Source organism: Equus quagga, chromosome 7 (genome assembly GCF_021613505.1).
Source record: "Equus quagga isolate Etosha38 chromosome 7, UCLA_HA_Equagga_1.0, whole genome shotgun sequence".
Classification (NCBI taxonomy): Eukaryota; Metazoa; Chordata; class Mammalia; order Perissodactyla; family Equidae; genus Equus; species Equus quagga.
Window position 1 is genome coordinate 18,170,345 of NC_060273.1, and position 23,186 is coordinate 18,193,530.

General features: G+C 40.2%; 1 protein-coding gene across 4 annotated transcripts; it reads right to left on the reverse strand.

The window, feature by feature from the left end:
- PALB2 (partner and localizer of BRCA2) lies at positions 1–23,149 on the reverse strand. Of its 4 annotated transcripts, none has more exons than XM_046666785.1 (14): positions 22,983–23,149; positions 21,233–21,292; positions 20,994–21,096; positions 18,006–19,460; positions 15,254–16,101; positions 14,818–14,889; positions 12,788–12,949; positions 11,344–11,429; positions 10,923–11,084; positions 9,751–9,867; positions 5,498–5,585; positions 3,194–3,342; positions 757–902; positions 1–131 (listed from the first exon to the last, which is right to left on the reverse strand). In XM_046666785.1, the coding sequence occupies exons 1-14, from the start codon at positions 23,028–23,030 to the stop codon at positions 46–48; spliced, it is 3,582 nt and encodes a 1,193-aa protein (XP_046522741.1). In that variant the 5' UTR covers positions 23,031–23,149; the 3' UTR covers positions 1–45. The 4 variants fall into 4 exon arrangements, with proteins under 4 accessions (XP_046522741.1, XP_046522745.1, XP_046522743.1 ...); XM_046666787.1 differs by having other exon boundaries at positions 9–128; XM_046666788.1 differs by lacking the exon at positions 1–131 and having other exon boundaries at positions 403–902.
- Positions 23,150–23,186: the final 37 nt, after the last annotated feature.

The following is a 23,186-nucleotide window of genomic DNA, read 5'->3' on the forward strand; positions in this document are numbered from 1 at the left end:
TTTCCAATGATACCATCAGATTAGGACTTTAAAAATCTCTGCTCTCTAATCAGATGGCAAAGTTGAAGATGATGTAGTCAGGACAGCTGTGTTGTTGACCCAAAGTGACTCCAGTGACAATGCAGGCTCTGCTATCAAGGATGCATATTAGAATGGAAAAGAACAACAGCATTTCTAAATTAGCATATTTTAATAAAATCTGTGTTACTCTTAGTAGGTATGTGAAAAGAAAGTATTACAAATAGCACAAAACCATAGTGCGTGTTAGTATACTAAGTTAACTGAAATTTACTCTTACTATGCAAGCATCGCTGACTAAATATTCTAGGTGTTAAATGATTAGTTCTTGTTTCTGAAAATGACTTTTCTAAGACAGGAAAAAATAATATGCCAAGCAGAATGTATCAAAATAAATATTTATTAACATTTGAAGCTTTATGTACACCTTCAGAAGCAAATGTGCAAAGGTGAGGAATTACAAAAATCAACCTAAAATCCTTTCCCCCAAAGTAAGTATAAATGAGCATTCAAATCAGCAGTGCCACTACCAACGGAATAAAAAGTAAGTGTCTGAATGAATACAAGTAATTATTTTAAATGTCATTCAGATATTCTCCTTTACAGTGACAACTTCAAAAAGTAATAAGAGGCTGCATACATCCAGAACTCTGGGTTTTCACCTTACCCTAACTTCTTAGTAGCGGTATATAAATATATTTCCATCTTTTTGTCCAGCCAGCAAATGAGAATCTGTACCTGACCATTTCACAAAAGACCAATTTTGGTCAGAGAGAGGTGGAAGGAGAGCAGTGCAATGACCTAGAAGTAAGTCCCAAATGGCGATTGTTCCAGAAGTCAACACTGCTGCTGCAAAAGTATCTTTCACATCACCTTCCAGGAACCTAACATCAAGCAGAGAAGAGACAATTTAAATCATATATTAAAAAAAAAAAAAGGTTTGCCCCCCAAAACCATGCCCTGCCCCCTAAATCAACAAGAACAAAAAGCCCTGGAAATATGAAGGCCTCTACTTGCAATCCTAGGTGTGCTGGCTACCGTGGTGCAGTTTAGGACATAATCACATATCCAGTCCCTGCCTCTCCCAGCTTGTACCCCCTGCACCCCAGCTCACAGTGGCCTTACTTCCATTCTTCAAACCAGCCAAATTCAGTCTCACCTCAGTGTCTTTGCTCTTGCTATTCCCTCTCCCTGACAGGCTCTAACCCCAGATCTTAGCATGGCAGGTTTTTGGCGTCAGATAGGCCTTCACCTCCGTAGAAAGGTCACATGAAAGCACCTATCTAGAGTAGTGCCCACATACATACACTCTGCTCCCTCTCTACCTGTTTTTATCTTCATAGCTCTTTTCACTATGTGAGATTATCCTATTTCCATATTTGGTGGGGATCTCACCCATGAAAATGTAAACATCATAAAGCAGAAATCTGCTTGTCTTTTTAAGACAAGGGCTCTGAGGTCAGCTATCAGGGCTTGAATTCTAACAAAGGAAGCGCTGTGTCACTCTGGGCAAGTTATTTAACTTCATTAGTAAAAATAGGGACATGATGATATGAGCATCTACTTCACAGGATTGTTGTGAGGTTTAATGAAATCGTTGATTTAAAAAGCTTAGCCCAGTACCTAACAAACAGGAAGTGCTTAATAAAAATCAGCTGTCATTCCTCCCTGCCATATCACTAGCACCTTGCAGAGTGCCTAGTACATGGTCAGCCCTCGGAGAATATTCTGAGGGAACTGAATGATAGTTTCTATCCCTGGCTCCCACCTGACTTTGTGTAGCTGACTCCTAACTCATCTTTTGAAACTCCGTAAAGTTTTCCTGACAGTCTCTCCCCAACCTTCCACTGCCAATTCAGCTGCCCCTCCATCCATTGTGCTCCCAAAACAGGGCAAACCTCCTGGCATTTTGTGCACCGAACAGTAGTCACTGGTTTTCTCTTCTAAATTCCATGAGATGAGAAACAGTAGTGCTCCAACAAGATTGGCACCAAATAGGCTTTCAAGGTTTGCTAAACGAATGGTTTTGAAAAGTGACAAGGGAAATGCTTAAGCAAGTAGTTATCTTTACCCTAAATTTCTAGGCAAATAACTATGGTTCTCTCTTCACATCCAAGAAAACAAGTTCTATATGCAAGCCTATATTGCAAATGATAGTCCTGAGGTTCTTGCTGGGCTAAGAACATTTGCAGAAAGGCCACAGCCGAGTGCACAGGGAGAGACTCCTTTAGAACATGCATGGATCCAGCAAGCTCTGCACAAGACCCAAAGAAACAGAGACATTTTAACTACCAAGGATCCTTATCCTTGTGAGTTATTCAAGCTAGACTTTGTGATCTTGATTTCTAGGTCTATTTCCTATGACTTTGCTGCTAAGTTCGAACATTAATAAAGGCAGTCTTCAGGAACAACACATTCAGATGTTGCCTGGTTGGCCTAACAATACCAGCACTACTTCAGAGTTCTACACAGCTCAGAAAACAATCGGGATGCCAATAACTGTGTCACTGATAAATAGATTTTCTCATCAGTCAATAGATAAATATTTATCAACAGATAAAAATCAACTGCCTGCATGATGGAGGCTCAGTCAGATTTCAAAGTAAAGATGTCTTCCTAAAGTACATTTAAAACTTTCTTGGGCCAGCCTTGGCGGCCTACTGGTTAAGTTCAATGCACTCTGCTTCAGTGGCCCAGGTTCGGTTCCCGGGCACGGACCTATACCGCTTGACTATCAGTGGCCAGGCTGTGGCGGCAGCTGACGTACAGAATAGAAGAAGATTAGCAACAGATGTTAGTTCAGGGTGAATCTTCTTCAGAAAAGAAACAAAACAAAACTTAATTTAGGTTTGATGGAAAGAACATAAATTATAAGCTTTTTGTACAGAAGATTAATTACTGATTATATTTAAAATGTTTTTGTTATGGGAAAAAACAGGGCTTGAATATGCATAAAATACCTATCCAACCCCATACTGGTACGGATCAGGATGTAGGGAATCTGAGGTTTGACTCAGATCCACCAAACTTCATCCTGCTCCTTAAACATTCTTCACTATGATCTGTAGGATTTCATGTTTTCACTCATCTAACTGATATAAAAATATCTGGTTTTTGTATTTGCATAAGTGCCTTTCAAAACGTCACACTCGCTGAACAGCAGTGACACACTTGCCTTCCAGCCTGCCCTTGAGGAAGACAGTAGAGCATCACACCCATACTCAGGGTCGTCTTCGGGTTAATCACAATCAGCTGAAACACAGGGCTTCCCAGCGCCTCACTCTCTTTGGCACAAGGATGACTCAGAACAACAAAGAGGAGCCCCTAATTTAGAAGAAAAATTAATAACCAAATAAATCATCAAGAATATGTTGGGAAAAAGAAAGAGCTGGCAGGGACAAAACTAAAGAATTACAGGAACAATGAATCGGCTCTTGAGTATCTCGGATTCAGACACTGGCTCGTTTCTTTCAGGCAGGCACTGGAGAGACTGTCACCGAGCTGGACGTCTGGCTTCACTAGCACAGGGCTCCTAAGATTTTTCAGCCAGTCTTGCAGGCGTGAATCTAGCTGACTCATGGATTTCCTCCGCCTTAGAGACTACTAACATGTCATGCCATCCATTTAGGGAAATGTTGGCACAGGAAAGAGGGCATATAAATACGTGGACGGAGTCCTTAAACTAGAAATGTGCATTCATAGGTTGGTTTGTGAAAATTCAGAACACATTTTCCCAGAAAACAATCTTGTAAGCGGTGACTAGACTTTTAGGCCAGTCTACAAGAGCCTGTTTATTTATATTTATAAAGTAAGAGTGACAGAAAAAGGCACCATCACCTGTGGTTGTTTCTGTAGGAAAATGTGTTACAGACTTCTCCCAGCTTTAAAATTACATGTTCTAATAAGATTATTGTGTGTGAAGCTATGAATGTCACACACATATATATAAACATATATATGTATATTATACGTTGAAAATAAATTACCTTTGAGGGTAAAATGGGGAAATTAATTATAGGGCCATCTTAGGATTGATAACATTCATTTCTACTGTATGCATTTCTAGAAGAACTAAATTCTTATAATGAGAATGAATTACCTTTATAATTAGAAAACAACTGAGTCAAAAAAATGTTAAATGCCATACAATTAACTAGGGGTTGGCACACTATGGCCCACAGGTCAAATCTGGCTCAATGCTTACTTTTTTACGGCCCACGAGCTAAGAATGACTTTTGCACTTTGAAATGATTGAAAAAAAGACAGAGGAAGAATATTTTGTGATGTGAAAATTATATGAAATTCAAGTTTCAGAAAGTTTTATTGTCCAGTAAGTTTTTTTGGAACATAGCCATACCCATTTGTTTACATATCGCCTCTGGCAGACAGATTGTGTGCTATAGCGGCAGAGCAGAGTAGCTGCAACAGAGGCCATGTGGCCAGCACATCTGAAAATATTTACTATCTGGCTCTTTATGAAAAAGTTCACCAATTCCCGCACTAAACTATTAACTACTATTTCCGGAAGCTGGCTTCATGGAGAACTTTTACTTACTATCTTACACATTTCTGTGCTAAATGTTTTAATATCAAACAGGTATTAATGTTATAATAATGAAGACAGAAAATTATCTAAATGCCTTATATTTATTATAAATTATAAATTATAAACTATAAATTATAGATTATAAAAATATCTAAATAAGGTAAATGTAGTAATTCCAGAGACAAATTCAACCTATTTTAAGGATGAAAAAGCCTCAAAATTATGTGACAGATTATCTGCAATCACACACTTTTGAGTTCAATTCCACAGATCCGGCCAGGCTGGGGAAGGACGCATCCTCTGCAATGCGGAGCCTCTGGATGCCGATGCTGATAGAGCTGCCACTGAGGCTAAGAGACAGTCTGCACAAAAGCACTGAGCTGGCTGCTACCGCCTCTGCTCGTGGCTCCACGGTGGGCACTCGAGCAGTTTACCTCTGACTCCTGGACAACTACCTGTGACCTGCGCAGATGTCAAGACTAGACTGTAAGCCAAGTCGATTAACACAATGGCTAAGAAGCTGTGTGCATTTCCGGACGAGGACACTGAAGTCTAGAGAAACACATGTCTAGGCCCATTTAATCATCCTCCCTAAGAGGATTCATTCACATCATAAACCATTTATGGCAATGTGGCTGGGAGCCAAGTCTGATAACAGGCATGATATTTCTCGGTACAAATTCACAGCTAGAAATAAATGTTTGCCCTTAAGTCAAAGAACCAGAAAATTTACCAGGCAATCATATTGTACCAACACTTATTTTCATCCATAAATTTCAAGAAAGAACAAACACTGCTATCCAATTTTGAAAAAAAAATAGGCAACCGGGAGGGTCAGTTAATGACTACTTATGAAGTTATCGCTCTCACTCAGTGAGACCAACAGTAACACACAAAGTAGACACAAAGTGGTCCCTGCAGATCATTACTTACCATTTCAGAATAGGCTTTGTGACAGACTGAAGCTTGGTAGGAATTGCCAATGTGCATCTTTCTCAGGAGCTGACCGGTTCTTAAATTCCTTAGACACCAAAAATAAATAAGCTGATAACATTCCTCCAGCAAACTGGTTTTCACATAATACTCTCTTATTTATCACAGCATCCTTTAGGAGGGTGACCGAGGGAAAAACTGAGAGAGACAGTACCTTTGTTTTGTTTAGTCACAGATTTAGCTAAAAACAGAACACAGTTTAACTGTGCCAATGGTTTAATTTGATAGTTTAGCCTTAGATTGAATCTGCTCTGCCACGAGGGATAAAGCTCTCCAAATTCCATGAGAAAAGTTTTCCATGATCTCATTTTACTTGGTGTTGAAATCAGGCACACGGTGTAGCTCTATCATTACGATTCTGTCACACTTCTTGTTGGGCCTAAATTTTCCAAGGATGACGATGGACAGGAAACCAAATTTGCTTAGATGAGAGACTACACCTAAAAGACTTATAATTATGTCTGTACAAGACATGTTTATACTAGAGCTAGACCAAGATGATGGAGAGAGAAGGGATGACCGAGATGGGGTAAAAAATGGAAAAAGGAAGAGAGGAGAGAAGAGGGTGAACATAAAGAAGGAAAAAAAGAAAGTTTGTTGGAACCACTCCTTAGCTTTACTGGGGAAAGTGACATTGACAACTGTTCTGTCATGTGACTCGACTGATGAAAAACTTTCAGGGGCTCTCCATGAGCCACAAGATAAGTCCAAGTTCTTTCTCATGGTATTTATACCCCTCATGAATCCAGCGCTGCAATACTGTATTACCCGCTGCTCCCCTACTTGTAATCTTCTCACTCTCCATACAACATAATATGTACATTCCTGGCTCTAGACCTGTGTTCAAGCTCCTCCTTCCAGTGCGCTCCCCATCACCACTAATTCCCATCCCCATTACTGACCAATGCCCATTCATTCCTTAAGGCCTACCTTATGGCCCACCCCCTCCCAGCTGCGTGAGCTCGATTTACACTTTCTCCTCCCTTTTGGCACCAGTCCACAGAAATCTCCTCTCCTCCAATTCCCTATAGTACTGTCCATATGCCTCATTTGTTATTTAATATAGACTGTAATCGGGTACAATGTATTCATTCAACAAATACTTGCAAACTTTCTACGGACCAGGTACTGTGTATAAAAACTGAAGAAGGAACACTGAATTCTCATGTATGTATGTAAGGTTTTCCTCAAATAAGGGACACCAGGATAGCTTTATCCCTTACACAGGTTAGCACACATTCTGTATTTAGTAATTGCTCTTTTCCAAAATCCCAGAGCACTTTGTCCAAATCTCTGTCACTTTGACTTTGTGTGAATTGTAAAGGAATTGTACACTGTGAATTGTAAAGTGACCTTATTTACCTACTAGATTTTAGGGGCTTTGGGACCAGGACTCATATCTGATTTGCATCTGCATCTCTCACAGAGAATGGTACATAAGTAGAGACTCAAATATCTATTAAATGATTGAAACATGGGTGCTCAGTTAATATAGCTTGACCAAGATTAAATATTTAGACTTTCAGCAATAGTTTCAAAAAGGGTCACTTGAGGGGCTGGCCTGGTTGTGTAGTGGTTAACTTCACATGCTCCGCTTCAGCGGCCTGGGGTTCACGGTTTCAGATCCCAGGCACGGACCTACACGCCACTCATCAAGCCATGCTGTGGCAAGTGTCCTACATAAAAAACACAGGAAAACTGGCACGAATGTGAGTTCAGCAACAATCTTCCTCTCATACACACAAAAAAAGGCCACTTGAACCTTGTGTATATATAACATGAATCACTTTAGACATCTAACAAATCAGGAGTTCAATAGGAAAGTTACAAACTACTATATGTAGGGGCCAGCCCATTGGTGTAGAGGTTAAGTTCATGCGCTGCGCTTCAGCAGCCCAGGGTTTGCAGGTTCAGATCCTCGGCGCAGACCTAGCACCACTTGTCAAGCCATGCTGTTGTGGCATCCCACATAAAATAGAGGAAGATGGACACAGATGTTAGTTCAGGGCCAATCTTCCTCACACACACACACCAAAAAAACCCCCCAAAAACAAAAAACTCTACTCTCTGTAAGTATAAAGTTCTATAGAGCCTAAAAGGTAAATGATAGCTTTTGATAGACAGTATGATCCATACATCTTTGAGTAACAACCCTAAGCAGGAGCTAAGGCAGGCACTGAGAATACCCACCTCCAAACACTTTCATGATACAAAGTAGCATATGCTAAGTTAAAAATAAGGGCAATATGGGGCGAGCCCAGTAGTGCAGTGGTTAAGTTCACACACTCCGCTTCAGCGGCCCAGGGTTCACAGGTTTGGATCCCAGGTGCATATCTACACACTGCTCATCAAGCCATGCTCTGACAGCATCCCACAACTAGAAGGACCCACAGCTAGGATATACAACTATGTACTGGGGCTTTGAGGAGAAAAGCGAAAAAAAAAAAGAGGAAGATTGGCAACAGATGTTAGCTCAGAGCCAATCTCCCTCACCAAAAAAAAAAAAAAAAAAAAAAAAAGCATACCTAAAAAAATAGAGTGGGCTTTATCTCTGTTAAAAGAAAAAAGAAAAAGGGGGGAATGAGGGGTGGAAAGAAAAACGGGAGCTAAGGAGTATGGAATAGCTGGAGTGGAATTTTTAGAATTTTTATAATAAAGCATTGGAGAAATGAGCCTGAAGAAGAGCCAACATGGGCCCCACTGAAGGTTTTATTTCTAGAGGAGAGTGGGGAGACCTGGGAGGCAGAGTGTTTATAAAGTAATAGTATAAGATGATCTGGAGGTTGAATCTTGGTTGAGGCAAGGAGACCAATTACTAGACTACCTTAATAATCTAGAAGCCAAATAATGAAAGTCTGGATCATAGAAATAGCTGCAAGAATAGAAAAGACAACTTTGTAAAGAACACTGTCCCTAGACAAGACTGACAAGCAGAAACCCTGAGGAAAGTACCAAAAGTGCACATCTGCTGCTCTGGACAGAAGGACATCTGAAACCCGGGTCTCCCAGCAGATGAGAACCTGGTTGAGTTTCAGAGGCTCCCCGGTGGAGAGGGGACAAAGTTCCTCTCAGGGGCCGTGCTTTCCTAGTTTATTCCTAGAGGGTGGGGTTGGACGGTGCAGAATAGGTAGGGTAGCAGTGACACTATCATAACTTTCTCTTACCAAGCCCATTCTGCCTTCCTTCTGAGAAAAAAATCAATCTATTCTCCTAATACAAATTAACCTTGCAAGTACCTATGGCGAGGTACAGTTCTCCCCTGTGGTCAGGAAAGAGGTGGCTGGGGACTCTTCGACTTCAGTTTCCCTATCACAAATTTGTTAAATTGGATCTTTAATCATATTTTTTATATCTAGTAATTTTGGATTGTATTCTAGACATCATGAACGACACATCATAGAAACTCTGGATTCCGTTAGGTTCCTCTGAAGAATACTGATCCTTTTTCCTAGTAAACAGTTAACTTGGCTAAACTCAAATTGCAAATGCTGAAAACCAGTTCCGTTCTTTTTCCTTACCTGGGCTGCTTCGAGTCTGCCCTGTGTACATACATGCAGTTTAAAGGTCAGCCAGATATTTAAGGAGAGATTACAGCCAGTTTAGAGCTCCTTCTCTGGCACTTCACTTTTTGGGATTTTCTCTCTCTTTCTAGCTGCTATGGTCACCCTGAACTCTGTCCTGCGGCTCTTTAAGACAGTGGGACAGAGGTTTTCTATCAGGTATTCAGTCATCTACTGCGCAGACTGGGGCCTCCCCTCTGACTCAGAGCCATAAGAACAGGAAACTCGCCCAGTGACAATGCTTTCTTCTAAGTGTCGAACCCCCTCCAGTATCTTTCTTCTTTTTCTCACTCTCCAGTGCCTTCAGATAGTTTTTTATATCTTGTCCAGAGTTTAAGTTATTTGAGGTAGGAGAGTTGGTCTGACAGAAGCTACTCAGCCATTAACCAGAAGCAGAAACAATCATACCTTTTTGACAACAATAAACTTCATTTATTTTAAAACAGTCTACTCAGACTGACCTTTTTGACAATGTCTGAATTAATACAACGTTTTTGTTAAGACAAGTATATGGCATCTGACAGTAAACAAACGACAACACAATCATGTTTACAGAGTCTCTGATCTAATCTTAAGAACTCTGTGAAATTAGAATACAGATGAGGAAACTGAGGAGCTCGAGGGAAAGCTTACCAGATAACAATGTTGTTCATTATAGTGGTACCAAGCAGAGCCTCCTGCATCCCTTGAACCTCAGCAAAAGTTAGTATAGTCTCTTCAGGGGGCATCAAAAACTGTTTTTCTGTGCTTCTGCATTTAAAACAGTATTAAAAATCAGCACTTTGTATCAAAGCAGTTTCTAAGCAGTCCTTCTACATATTATGGAGCTATGCATAATAAACACTAATGCAATACCAGAAAAAAATTTCAATCAGAAAATATGTCTATTCTAAACTTTCTACAGTGAACATTTATTATCTTCATATTATCTACCTGGATATATTGCAAGCACCTCAACTTCATTACATCCAAAATTAAACTCACTGGCTCTCTCTTTAAACCTCATGGTTCTTTCTGCATTCCTATCTCGACGAACTGTACCACCATCTACCCAGGTGACCAGCCTAGAAACCTGGACATTATCCTTGTCTCCTTCTTCTCTATCTACTCAATCACCAAGTTCTAATGATTTCATCATTTCATCTCTCTCAAATTGTCTGCTTCTCCCCATCTCCACAAACATTTTCCTAATTTAAGCAAACATTTATCTCTTGCTTAGACTACTGCAACAGGTCATGAATAAATAAGATAAACATGGTCCATGCTCTCTGTTATTAGGAAAGACAGATAAATAATCAGAATAAAGTGTAACAAGTATATGATAGACATAGAGGATGCTATGAGTTCTGTTTTCAACACGTTGAATTTGAGGTATCCATGAGACGTCTGATAAATAGGTGTGCTGGTCTAGAGGTTGAGAAAGAGCTCAGAGCTAGAAACATGTTTGCAAGTAGTCAGTATCTAGATGGAGACTGAAGCAATGGAAACCAAGTGTATGAAACAAGAGAAGGGTCTAAGATCTTAAGGTACTTGTAATATTTAAAGGATACTCAGAGATTTCAAAGAAGACTGAAGAAAGAACAAACTACAGTTGCTGAGCTTGCACTCCACTGACTTCTTCCCTGTCGTGTCTGGCTCGCACCTCTCTAAAGTGCTTCTACGTTATAGCCTAGTGTTGAGGCAGAACCTGCTATACCATACCTACAGCACAGGAAAACAAGATGCTAGTGGTCCAACTCTCTCTGAAACCCTGTGATGAAATCATTCTTCATCTAATAGTTAAAATCGACCAATGCTTTTCTTACCCTCCATCTTCTGCAAAGGTCATGATTTCTACTTGTTGATCACAAAGGGTCCCACTGCTAGTGACTAGCCTTCTCTGTGTCAGGCCAAGCACAGCTTTTATATTTCCAGAACTCAGGAGTAATTGCTTTTCACTTTCACCATCAGAGGAACAAAGTAATGCCCTAAATCAAATGTAAGGAAAAATGCAGAGAAGTCAGGTGTAAGCCTTTAATATCAAAGGACTAGGATCAAACTTTAAACGGAAACTCTGGTCAGGGATACTGTTCTATTGATTTTGTTTTGTTTTTTTAAAACAAATCTCTCTTCAGACCTAAATTTAGATTCTTTCAAGACTCAAGCCTAGGTTATAACTTGCACTCAGAACAGCTAACAGAGATAAAGATAAAGGGAAAGAAAAACTACTCCCTGAGAATTACATACCTGATTTCTCTGATTTCCAAATTTCCCAAAGCCACACACACAAGATTACAAACATCAGGCACTAGAACTATCTGTAATACTGGAACCTATATTAAAAAAAGCAGCCAAAAATTATATTTGGTTGTTTCATTTTTAATTAATCTAAATTTTCCAAAACTTGGTCACATTCTTTTCTATTCTCACTCTACCAGGATTAACTGCTAACATTTGAACAAATGTGAAAAGGTTCAGCAAACATCCTCTTTTTATAAGCTGTAAATCCAAATGTGCTATATGCAAAACAGTGTTTACTATAGCATTTATTTATGCAATCTACACTTCTACCAACAGGGGAATAATTAAATAAATTCTGACATGTGAACAAATGGAACAGCCATTTAAAATAAGTTTATTCACTGAACAAATATTTACTGAGCACCCCTATGCAGAGCACAGTGCTAGAAGCTGTGGACATAAAGAAGACGAATGAAATTTGGTAAGAAAGTAGATCATAAACATTCTCACAAAAAAAGAAAAAGGTGGGGCTGGCCCCGTGGCCGAGTGGTTAAGTTCGTGCGCTCCGCTGCAGGTGGCCCAGTGTTTCCTTGGTTCGAATCCTGGGTGCGGACATGGCACTGCTCATCAGACCACGCTGAGGCAGCGTCCCACATGCCACAACTAGAAGGACCCACAACAAAGAATATACAACTATGTACCGGGAGGCTTTGGGGAGAAAAATGGAAAAAATAAAATCTTAAAAAAAAAAAAGAAAAAGGTAACATGACCACGTGAGGTCATGGACGTGTGAATTAACTTGACTGTGGGAATCCTTTCACAGTGTATACATACATCAAATCATCACATCATACACTTTAAATATATTACAATTTTATTTGTCAATTATGCCTCAATAAAGCTGGGAAAATAAATAAATAAAATTCAAAATAAATAAGTATGAAGAATATGCAGAAATAAGGAAACACGTTTATACAGTGAGTGGGAAAAGGCAGACTGAAAAATTTTAAGCACACTAGGATTGCAGCCATGTAAGATATGTATGAAAGTGGACAAGGACTAGAAGAAAATATATACAGAAAAAAAGCAAGAATGATGTTTTTGTGAGGGATAAAAAATATAAGTATCAGCAAGTTTAGAAGTCAGAATACACATGAAATTCCAAGCTCTTCCCTCCAGAAGGTCTAGTGCAAAAATCCGTCTCTGGATAAACGTGATAAAACCAATAAAGCACAGTGTTAATTACAGAGTCTAGATGGTGAGTGTATGGGTGCTCGCTGTAAAACTTTCCTGAATGTTTAAAAATTCTCATCATAAAAAGTTGGGAAAGAAACCTCGACGCTCTGCTCTGTCTTGCATGATCAGAGATCCCATTTTTGGTAAGCTGCCCATCTATATTACCACGCAAATGACTGCAAAGATCGCTTTCACCTCGAAGATTCTGACTTACCTCTGTGAAGTGCCAGGAATAAATTTTTTCCCACTGCCAAGTATCCAGAGGTTTCCAAAGAGAAACTACATATTCACACGCAGTTATGATACACGGCTCTTTCAAACCAGCTATTTCCCACCACATGGCACTCACATCCACAGAACAGGAACCTGAAGTATTCTGACACAGAATGGCAATAAATTATGTCAAAGGGATACTTGGGGTCTGTTTCATGAAAAGAATAAATATGAAAAGTGATGGATTACAAGGATTAGATGAAATGCTAAATAAATGTAATTAAAGTTTTATGCAGGTCAAAAGAGAGCTTTGTGGGTCTTATGCAACTGAAAAACATTGCCCATACACACTTATATTATGATGGATTTAAAATGTATAGCTCCAGAGTGGAACAGATTCAGATTTAACCACAAAAAAGAGCCCATAAGAACTTGCCCATGCGGAAATGAAACATGCTGAGGAACCACCCATGGGTTGAAGAGGGAATAAAACTGAAACAACATACTATTTCTAAAACGAACAAGGAGAGTCCAAACATGCAGAGCATGGCCCAAGCAGTATTTCCAGAAAAACTTATCATCGTAAAGGCATTTATCAAAAAACAAGAAAGATAAAAATATAGTACGCAAGCAGCTCAAGAAGTTAGTATAAGGACAACAAAATAAGCACAGTGAAAAAGAGAAGGAAGGAGTTATTAAGGATAAAAACAGAAATAAATGAAACAGGAAACCAAAAAACCCAATTAACAACCAATACAACCAAAAACTAGTTTTTTCTGAAGACCAACAGAATGGACAAATTTCTTAAGTTTGATGTAGGAAAAAAATACTGTTAGAAATGGGAAGCGGGAGAGAGGCTTAACTGCATATACACAAACAAAAAAACTATAATAAACTTTTTATTTGCAAATTTGAAAACACAAATGAAATGGTTGATTCCCTAAGAAACTAAGTTAGTTACATTGATTCAAGAATAGCTTTGAAACCACATAGGTATGACTATGTATTTTTTATAGAAAAGGAATCCGGGGCTCAGAGGCTCAATGATTTGCCCAAGGTCACACAGCCAGTCATGGCAGAAACAGTTCATGTGGATTTAAAGCTCTTTCTTCTATACCAGTTGTTCTCAACTGGGGGCAATTTTGACATCCTCCCCCGGGGGACATACAGAAATACCTGGAGACATTTTTGGTTATCACAACTAGGGAGGGGATGCTACTGGCTCTAGTGGGTGGAAGCCAGGTTTGCTGCTAAACATACTACAATGCACAGGCCAGCCCCCAACAACACAGAGTTATCCAGCCCCAGTGTCAGCAGTGCTGGGTAGGAGAAACCCTGCTCCACACCATGCTACTTCAAGCACCATGGATAAAAAGTTAACTAGGTCACGGGTCCAACCGCTTCTCAGGACTTACCAAAATAACATTAACAGAATATCATAATTTATATTTCTCAAAACCATATACATCACACAGCATATGAAAGATTCACCATTCACTATATTATAATCTAGAACTACTACTCATTTTCTAATAAATCACCATAAGTGTTTCTTCTAGAAACATTATACCATTTGGATAGGAGTCTTAAACGGCTCCTCTCTCATTCTTCTTCTCCCTTTGTCAAAATGCCTGGTTTTAATTCAGAGACCAAGATGAGTTACTTAGCTTAAGTTGATCTTGGCAATAACTTGACACATAAATGTCTTCAGGAGATGATCTCAAAATACAAATATGCATGCCACAACTAGAAGGACCCACAACAAAGAATAGGCAACTATGCACCAGGGGGGTTTGGGGAGAAAAGGAAGAAAATAAAAAAATCTTTAAAAAAAAAATACAAACACAGGTAAATATTGTGAAAAACAAAGAATTTAAATCTCTTTTTCTGAATCTGGTTTACCAAGTTTATTTGACAGTAATTAGGAATGAGAAGCTAGATGATCAAATTCTCCTCAATTTTCCTATAAATTCATTATAAATTTTTCACATGTAAGACATAAGACACATTAGAAAGTAACAGTCTTCTGACCTTTAACTTTGAAACCAATTGTAGGTTGCCTGGGTTTACCCTGTCACAGGCAGGAACGTCTGCTATTTCTGTCTGTGGAAACAAAAGGCACAGGATTAATCTACACTTTATGTCTGAGGTCTGTCTGCAGCACTCACTCATCAGAACATCTACTTCCTAAGTTTTAATTTCTCTGGCAAAAGCAGCAAAGCTCCAAATGCAACCACTTCACTGATGACAAAGAGAATAGGATCATCCCACATTTAAAAAACGTATTTTTTAATTAATCTTAATTTACCCAGAATGAACTTAATGTTTACAGTGAAGTCACATCAGAGGAACGTGTTAAAACATTCTTAAACACTGAGGAGCCAACGTGTAAGGAAGTCATGCTGTCCACATTCACCAAGATATTTCATTCCTTTAGAGAAAATGTCACAAAGGAGGTGGACCGTACCTGTTCAACAGAAAGTTTCCACGATTCCAGACATGTATTCCCATGCAGCTGATTTTCTTGGAAAGTGAATGACTCATTGGGAAGAGGTGTTGCTTGGGGACCAGAATCACAGTCACAGGAAGGCTTTCCCTTCCTTCCTGACACATGCAGGCTGCCGTCTAATTCTGGTGGGCTGGCCCAACTGTTGCACTGCTTCTGATCATTGGCAAGACTGACTGAGGTGTGCGAGTGAGAAAGCCGGGGTGGAGAGCAAGTTCGTCCAACAAACTCTGCACACACTTCTTCACAGCGTGCTCGGGAGCCAACAGCTGGAGTAACGCCTAAGATGGGGAAAGTGAGTGAACACGCGTCTGCTGCTGGCGCGTCATTATCGTCTGGTCTAACCGTATTTAAAGGAGTGAAAAGCAGTATGGACGAAGAAAGGCCCTGAGGCTGGCTTTTTAGGCTCGGCGTTTTAGGGCATGCTTTTCCTGGTACACTAATCAGTTCCTCTTCCAAGTCCTCCATTTCTGTATCGATTTGTTCAGGAGTCAATTCCTCCAAAACAATACAATTTCCTTCTCTAAGAGGCCTCTCCCCATATATTTTTGATTCAAAAGGCTCAACTGCCCTTTCCGAGCAGAAGTGCAATTTTTCAAGTTTAAGAGGTCCGAAGTCTTTATCAGGTAACTCAAAGTCAGTGATTTCGAGAAGAGACGATAGTTGCTTTAAACTTAGCATTTCATTCTTATGAAATGGAGCACGGAAAGCATCATCCTCCAAAGCCAAATAAGCACTATTCCTGGAAGAAAGGGACTCCTCTTTTTTCATTTTTTCATTTTTTTTCATTTGACAATGACTTTCTTTTCCTAAAATAGAAAGCAACAATAACAAATATCCAACAAAAGAGACATTAATACCCAACAAAGAGTGAGCTTCTAAACTCCAATACAGTGGAAAATGTTCAGTGCTTTTCCCACCCATGGCTCTGAAACCTCAGTAAAAGGTTCAAAGCTCGGCCGTAGGTTAGTAGTTACCCAGCAGCTCTCCTTTTGCGTATCAAAACCAGCATGGCGCTGACATTAGCTGGGAGAAGGAAGACAGGGGTCTACTCCCAGCTCTGCCACTGATTTGCTGTGTTATGTTGGGCAGTCAATTCACTTCATTTTCCCTTGGCCCTCATAAGGGAACTAGACTAAGAATCTCTAATGTCCTTCTTCCCCGAAAACTGATTCCAACAGGCTACCAGAATACAGTCTGCAAAATGCTCGCTCTTCTCAATGAAGAAAACTTAGTCCCCTTTTAGGGCAAAGAGTAATTTACTGCTCTTAGAGTGACTGGAATTCTGTATCATTCAAAATGTGGCTGCATCCATCACCAAATGAATGGATAAACAAACTGGTACATACATGTGATGGAATATTATTCAGCCATAAAAAAGAATGAAATATTGAGTCATGTTATAATATGGATCTCGAAAACATGCTAAGTGAAAGCAGCTAGATACAAAAGGTCACATATTGTATAATTCCATTAATATGAAATATCCAGAATAAGTAAATCCATAGAGATAGAATACAGATTGGTGGTTGCCAGGGGCTAGGGGGAGAGGAAAGGGGGAGCAACTTTTTAACGGGTATAGGGTTTCCTTTTGAGGTGATGAAAATGTTTTGGGACTAAATTGGGGTCATGGTTGCACAGCATTGTGAATGTACTAAATGCCACTGGATTGTTTGCTTAGTTCAAAATGGTTAATTTTATGTTATGTGAATGTCACCTCAAGAAAAAAAAATCTTTCAATGTAGCTGCAGGTTACTAAAATCACAGCAGGTTATTTTCAAGTACACAAAAGAATGTTTCTAATTTATTACTAGATTGCCCTACTTTCTGATTTCTTTGTATTTGTGTTGGCTTAAAAGATGATAAAAAAGCCATGTTGATTATTTTTAAATTAATCAAATAATTATAGCTCATAGACCAAAGCCTGCATCCCACCGTATGGAGCAGCTGGCTGCCTGCTTTTGCAAATAAAGTTCTATTGGAACAGTCACATGTACATATTGTCTCTGGTTACTTTCACACTATACTTGAGTAGCTGTGACAGAGCACAATGGCTGTATTTACCACCTGGCTGTTTACAGAAAGTCTGTTAATTTCTAGTATAGAATCACAGTGAATTAGCTAGTTTTTGTGCTTAGTTTATCAGATATAACTACTGAGTAAATGAATACAAAGTTTAAATTATAACATGTCTCTTGCTATCATCCAAAATCTTGTCTCCCACAGACCTTACAGAGACTGTATTAGAGATTTTATCCAAAAACGTTGCTCAGACCTATTGCATTCCTAAGAGAGCTTGTCAGTGGACTCTTACTCTAATACACATTTCATTTCACTTCAGAAACACTTCCTGTATTAGCTGTAAAGCTTCTACCCATGGAAAGATTGTGTTGTACCTGAATAAATACTAATTTTAGGTAGACATCTAATGTATTTTCCTTCTGTGTCAACTTTTTCAACCACGTTAGTGAACTCTGACACCACATAGCTAGGTTTGAATCCTGGCTCTGTCACTTTAAGTAAGTCACTTTAATCTCCTTGTGCCTTAGCTTCCTCAGCTGTAAAGCGAGGACAGAAACAGATTCCCCCTCATGTAGGGACGCTGTGATTCAGGAAGTTAGCATCTGTGCAACATCTAGGAAGCGCCAGGCACAGAGTGTTAACCAGCGTCATCATCAACCACACCGTGATTCACCTCCAACCCTCTTCTTACCATGAATAGTTGCTTTTTCATTCTCATCTTTGCGCAACGTGACTCCTTCCTTGGACCTATTGACACCACAAGTGCCAGAAGTTGGCAAAAGTAGTTCACAACGATCTAATTCAGGGGTGCAGGCTGACTTTCTTTTTCCTCCGGGTCTTCTGCCAGATGGCTGGGTAACCGCCTTCCTAGAAAAGTCATCTGGAGTGGGCCCAGTGGGGGAGCTGACTTCGGTTAATGAGAGAAGTTTCTGAGCAGGACTTCTCGAGTTGGGTCGTCCTGTGCATGTGTCAGACATCCTAATTTCACTTTGCTTAGTCTCTTCACTGGAAGAGTTTAAATTTTTAGTAGCTTCCTTTTTATTTTTAAACCCCTTCTTTCTGACACCCAAATGACTCTGAATTACAGCCTCCAGGGCTACTTTCCTCTGGCAGCTGGACATGCGTCGTGTGGTTCTAACATAATATTCTGCAGGAAATAGGAGGCCTTCAAGCACTGTGCAAGAATCTGTTTGATCTTCTGTAGAATCAGGGGAGATTACTTCTAGGCTGAGACTGTTAGGTTGACTTAGAACCTCATTTTCCTGAATACTTTCATTTTTACCATCAAGAGTGTTATTGGGAGATTTTAAAGACCTCTCTGCGTGATTTTGTTCTTTGAAGTTTTGGTTTTCATCTGCTGATAAGCTATCAGAAGTGAGTTCATTTAGAGAACATGAATTATCTGCCTCTAAGTTAGGACTTCTAGGCAGCTGGCCGCTTGCACTTACAGCTTTATTTACCTCTGGGTTATCTGTAAGGACAGTCATTTTTTTGTCTTGTGCTTCTAAGTTTACAGGTGAAACAGGGCTAATGTTTTCTAAACTGTGAGCAATAAGTTCACAGTTATCTTCAGAAGGCTTATGCTCGAGATGCTGACCACTACTGCTATCTAGCAGAGTATGCACAGGCAGTGTAGTCGCTCTGGGGAAGTCATTTCCTCTGAAGAGCTCATCGACACCTCTTTGTGGTTTGGCATTTGGAATTAATACACTCCCTACATTAGTTTCTATAACAGCTGCTGGAAGATCTGAACCGTCAGACTTAGGACTTGGAAGGTAAATTCTTTTTTCAGTTACGAGTGTCCTAGGATTTCCTCTATTGATTCCTTCCTGTTCCTTTAGTCTTTTTCCAGAGAGTAGAAGGGAATCAGTGTCAAAGAAAGACTCTCTTTCCTGTGAAATAAATGTTCTCTTCTGCTGCTTAGTTCTTCTCCCTGGCAGCTTACTCTGCCTTTTCTCACCATCAGGGCCATGGACCCTGTAGGGAAAACGTTCTTGGATATCACCTGTTCTTTGTATGCATAATCCTTCCACTGGGCCATGTCCTGGCTCCGCATCAAGCGTGACAGATGTCTTTCCTCCAGTGTCTTCATTGAGATGGGTGTTGATTTGTAACGTGTAACAAGGAGATGCTTTATTTTTAGGTTCTAAGAAGAAAAAATGATAATTATTAATATTTTCCTTGTAAAATGAAACAAAAAAATACTCCATATTTACTTTAAAATAGTATATATAAATACTACCAAACATTTATTTAAGAGTCAATGGTATTTCATTCAGGCAGATCAAAGTTCATGTTTTTAATAATCTAATAAACTATAATAATTTTAAGTAAACATAAACCAATAGAATTATGCTGGAAATAATGATTTTTTTTAAAGGGTTTTTAAAGATTTTACTTTTTTCCTTTTTCTCCCCAAAGCCCCCCGGTACATAGTTGTATATTCTTCGTTGTGGGTCCTTCTAGTTGTGGCATGTGGGATGCTGCCCCAGCATGGTCTGATGAGCAGTGCCATGTCCGTACCTAGGATTCGAACCAACGAAACACTGGGCCACCTGCAGCGGAGTGCGCGAACTTAACCATTCGGCTACGGGGCCAGCCTCTGGAAATAATGATTTTTAAACTAAACTTCTAGTTTAAAAAGAGCAACTCAACAATCCAACTGAAAGCATAGTTTGTTGCTCAGAGAATAGGAGAAAATATTTATAAATCACATATCTGATAAGGGTCTAACAGCTAGAAGATACAAAGAATCTTTACAACTCAACAATAAAAAGACAACCTAATTAAAATATTGTTAAAGGACTTGAATAAACATTTCTCCAAAGAAGATATAAAACTGCCAATAAGCACACGAAAAGATGTTCAACACCATTAGTCACTAAGAAATGCAAACCAAAACCAATTAGATACCACTTAACTTGTACCAAGATGAATCTAATTGTGAAAATGGAAAATTACAAATATTAACAAGGATGTGGAGAAACTGGAAGGCTTGTGCATTATGGTGGGAATGTAAAATGCTACAGCTGCTGTCGAAAACAGTCTGGCGGCTCCTCAAAAAGTTAAACATAGAATTACCATATGACCCAGCAATTCCACTTAGGTATGCACACAAAAGAACTGAAAAACATAAAAAACACTTGCACATTATAGTTCACAAGAGCGTAACAGCCAAAATTCGGAATAGCCAAAAAGTAGAAACAACCCAAATGTCCATCAACTGATAAATGGATATACAAATTACGGTATATCCGTACAATGGAATATTGTTCAGCTGCAAAAAGCAACCAAGTACTGACGCATGCTTGGATTTATGTATGCATGGATAACCAGTGAAAACATTATGCTAAGTGAAAGAAGCCAGTTACAAAAGGCCACATATTGTATGGTTCCATTTATATAAAATGTCCAGAATACGTAAATCCACAGAGACAGAAAGTAGATTAGTGGTTGCTAGGGGTTAGGGGTAGGATAGGTAGGTACAGGGTTTCTTTTGGGGGTGGTGAAAATGTTCTGGAATTACATAGTGATGATGGTTGCACAATCTTGTGAATACACAAAGAAGCACTGAATTAGACAGTTTAAAAAAAGTCTGTTGCTAGTCCTTATCTTCTGGCTGTGAGAAAAAGAACCAGAGTCAAATATACCTGGGAGACGAATAACAAGCGAGCTTTACCTGGGCGGTTTAGCTGTGGTGAAACTTCTTCCTGGAGCAAGTCATCTTGTCCTTCCACTGTTTTCTTAAGAGAATTCTTAACCTTCTCAGCTCTTTGGGCACGCTAGAGAAAACGAAAGCAGCTCAAGGGACAAATTTAACAAAAAGAAATAAGTTTTTTTAAAAGTTTTATTATTATGAACTGTTTTTAGTTAGTTTGTACTACAATACCCCAATTTGAGAGAAGAAGATTCACTTACCTGAAGGCGGGCCAAGGTCTTGCTGTATTCCCTTTTCAAGAAAGCTAATTTTTCCTTCAACTGGAAGAAGAAAAACACCAAAGAGTACTGAGCAGGTGGAAGGCAGAGTCCGAGAGAAGGGGTACAGTGCCTGTGAGGGCTGAGTGCTCAGCAGTCCCTCGGCAAGAGCAAGAGGCAGTGCAGGGAGTGGCGATGGCCCACACTCCTTTCCATTCTCACAAAGCACCAAGCTCTCAGATACCTCAGCCCCTCTGCAGAAACTCTTCCAGCTACCTGGAGCATTTCCTCCTCACCTCATTTTGCTAATTCCTACTGATTCCTCAAGCCTCAGCTGAGATTCTTTATTTCCCTGGGGTAGACTTCTAGGTCCTTCTCCAAATCCAAGTTAGACAATGCACCTCTCCCCTGGGCTTCCTTTATCACAGTACTTATTATATTCTATGTTGTCTGTTTACTTCCATTTTCCCCTGTGAGATCCTTAAAGGAAGCAGGAGCTGTCATCCTTATCAATCATTCCACAAATGCATCTCTTATTTGTCAGTTATTGGTCCAGGGATCTCTAGCACCTGGACCAACAACTGATACCCAATATGTGTCAGTTATTGTTCCAGCTCCTAGATACACAGGCGTCAAGCTTACATATAATGAAAGATACAGATAATAAACAAGAAAACAAACACATAAAATGACTTCACATGGCAGTCAATATCTAGATAAACAGGGAGCTATGACAGTGCCTGGCCTACAGGGAATGGCGTACAGTACTTTAGATAGGGTGGCCAGGCAGGCCTTTCTGAGGACTACCATTCAAGCCCTCATGTGAAGGAGGAAGGAGCTAGCTTTGGGAAGATCAGAGAGAGAGCAACTTGTCCAAGATCCCCCAGTTTATAAATAGATCGCATCTCACAGCATCCTGTTTATCACCAACCTTATCGATATCTGGGAATTATCTTGTTGACTTGTAAATGACCCTTCTCACCCTCACTAGAAGGGAGGACTGGATACGAGGGCCGATGAATTAATGTGAACAGAGTTTAACACAATGCCTGGAACAGCCAGCACAACCTACAATCAAGCTAACATCATCAGCACAAGCACAACGTGGCATGGATAAGGTTATTTAGGGCAGCCCGTCGTAGCAACAGAAGCTGGAAACCTAAAAGTCTCTCAGCCAGGTAATATTTAAAGAAAAGATGGCACTCCTACACTACAGAATGCCATATACAACTTAAAAAAATAAGGTAAACATATGCTAATGGGGATGTTAAACAAGGAGAAGGAAAACGGAAGTTGTAGAACCATCCAGATCATACCATTTATGAACATTGACCTTTCCAAACAGTACACATTAATTTTCGGTGGTTAGGGAGTACAACGGCACCCCTCCCCACGCCCCACCCCGCCCACCATACACACACACAAAGGCAAACGCGAACACACACACACACACGCACGCAAAGATCGAAAGTACCAGACTAAGAGATTTACTTGCGGGGGCGGGGGCAGGGAAGGTGTCAAAGGAGCCTTAGCTTTATCTAAAGTTTAACATTTTGTATTTATGCATTGGTGCTATAATGAAAACTTGTTCGTGAGCACGGCGCTCTTCTACATTTTCACTCCCTGTGCCCCTTCAGTCCGGAGAAGAGCGTGGGTCAGAGATAACTGCCGCCCTCGAACAGCCGAGGAAACAGCCTATAATCCTAGGACAGGGGGTTGGAGTTGCGTCTGCCCTTCCCGCACCCCTCGGCACCTTTTCCTTCTCCTCACAGCTGAGGGGCTTCCCGAGAGGCTCTTCCATCGGGCCAGCGGCCGAAAGAAAAGAACAGCCGTCGCCAGGTCCGGGCCTGCGGACACCAGTATCACGGCTGGCCCTGAACCACCCAGGCGCCGGGGGAAAAACCGGGGATCAGCGCGCGACCAGCCGGCCCACGTGGGCTCGCGCGCCGGGAAGCCC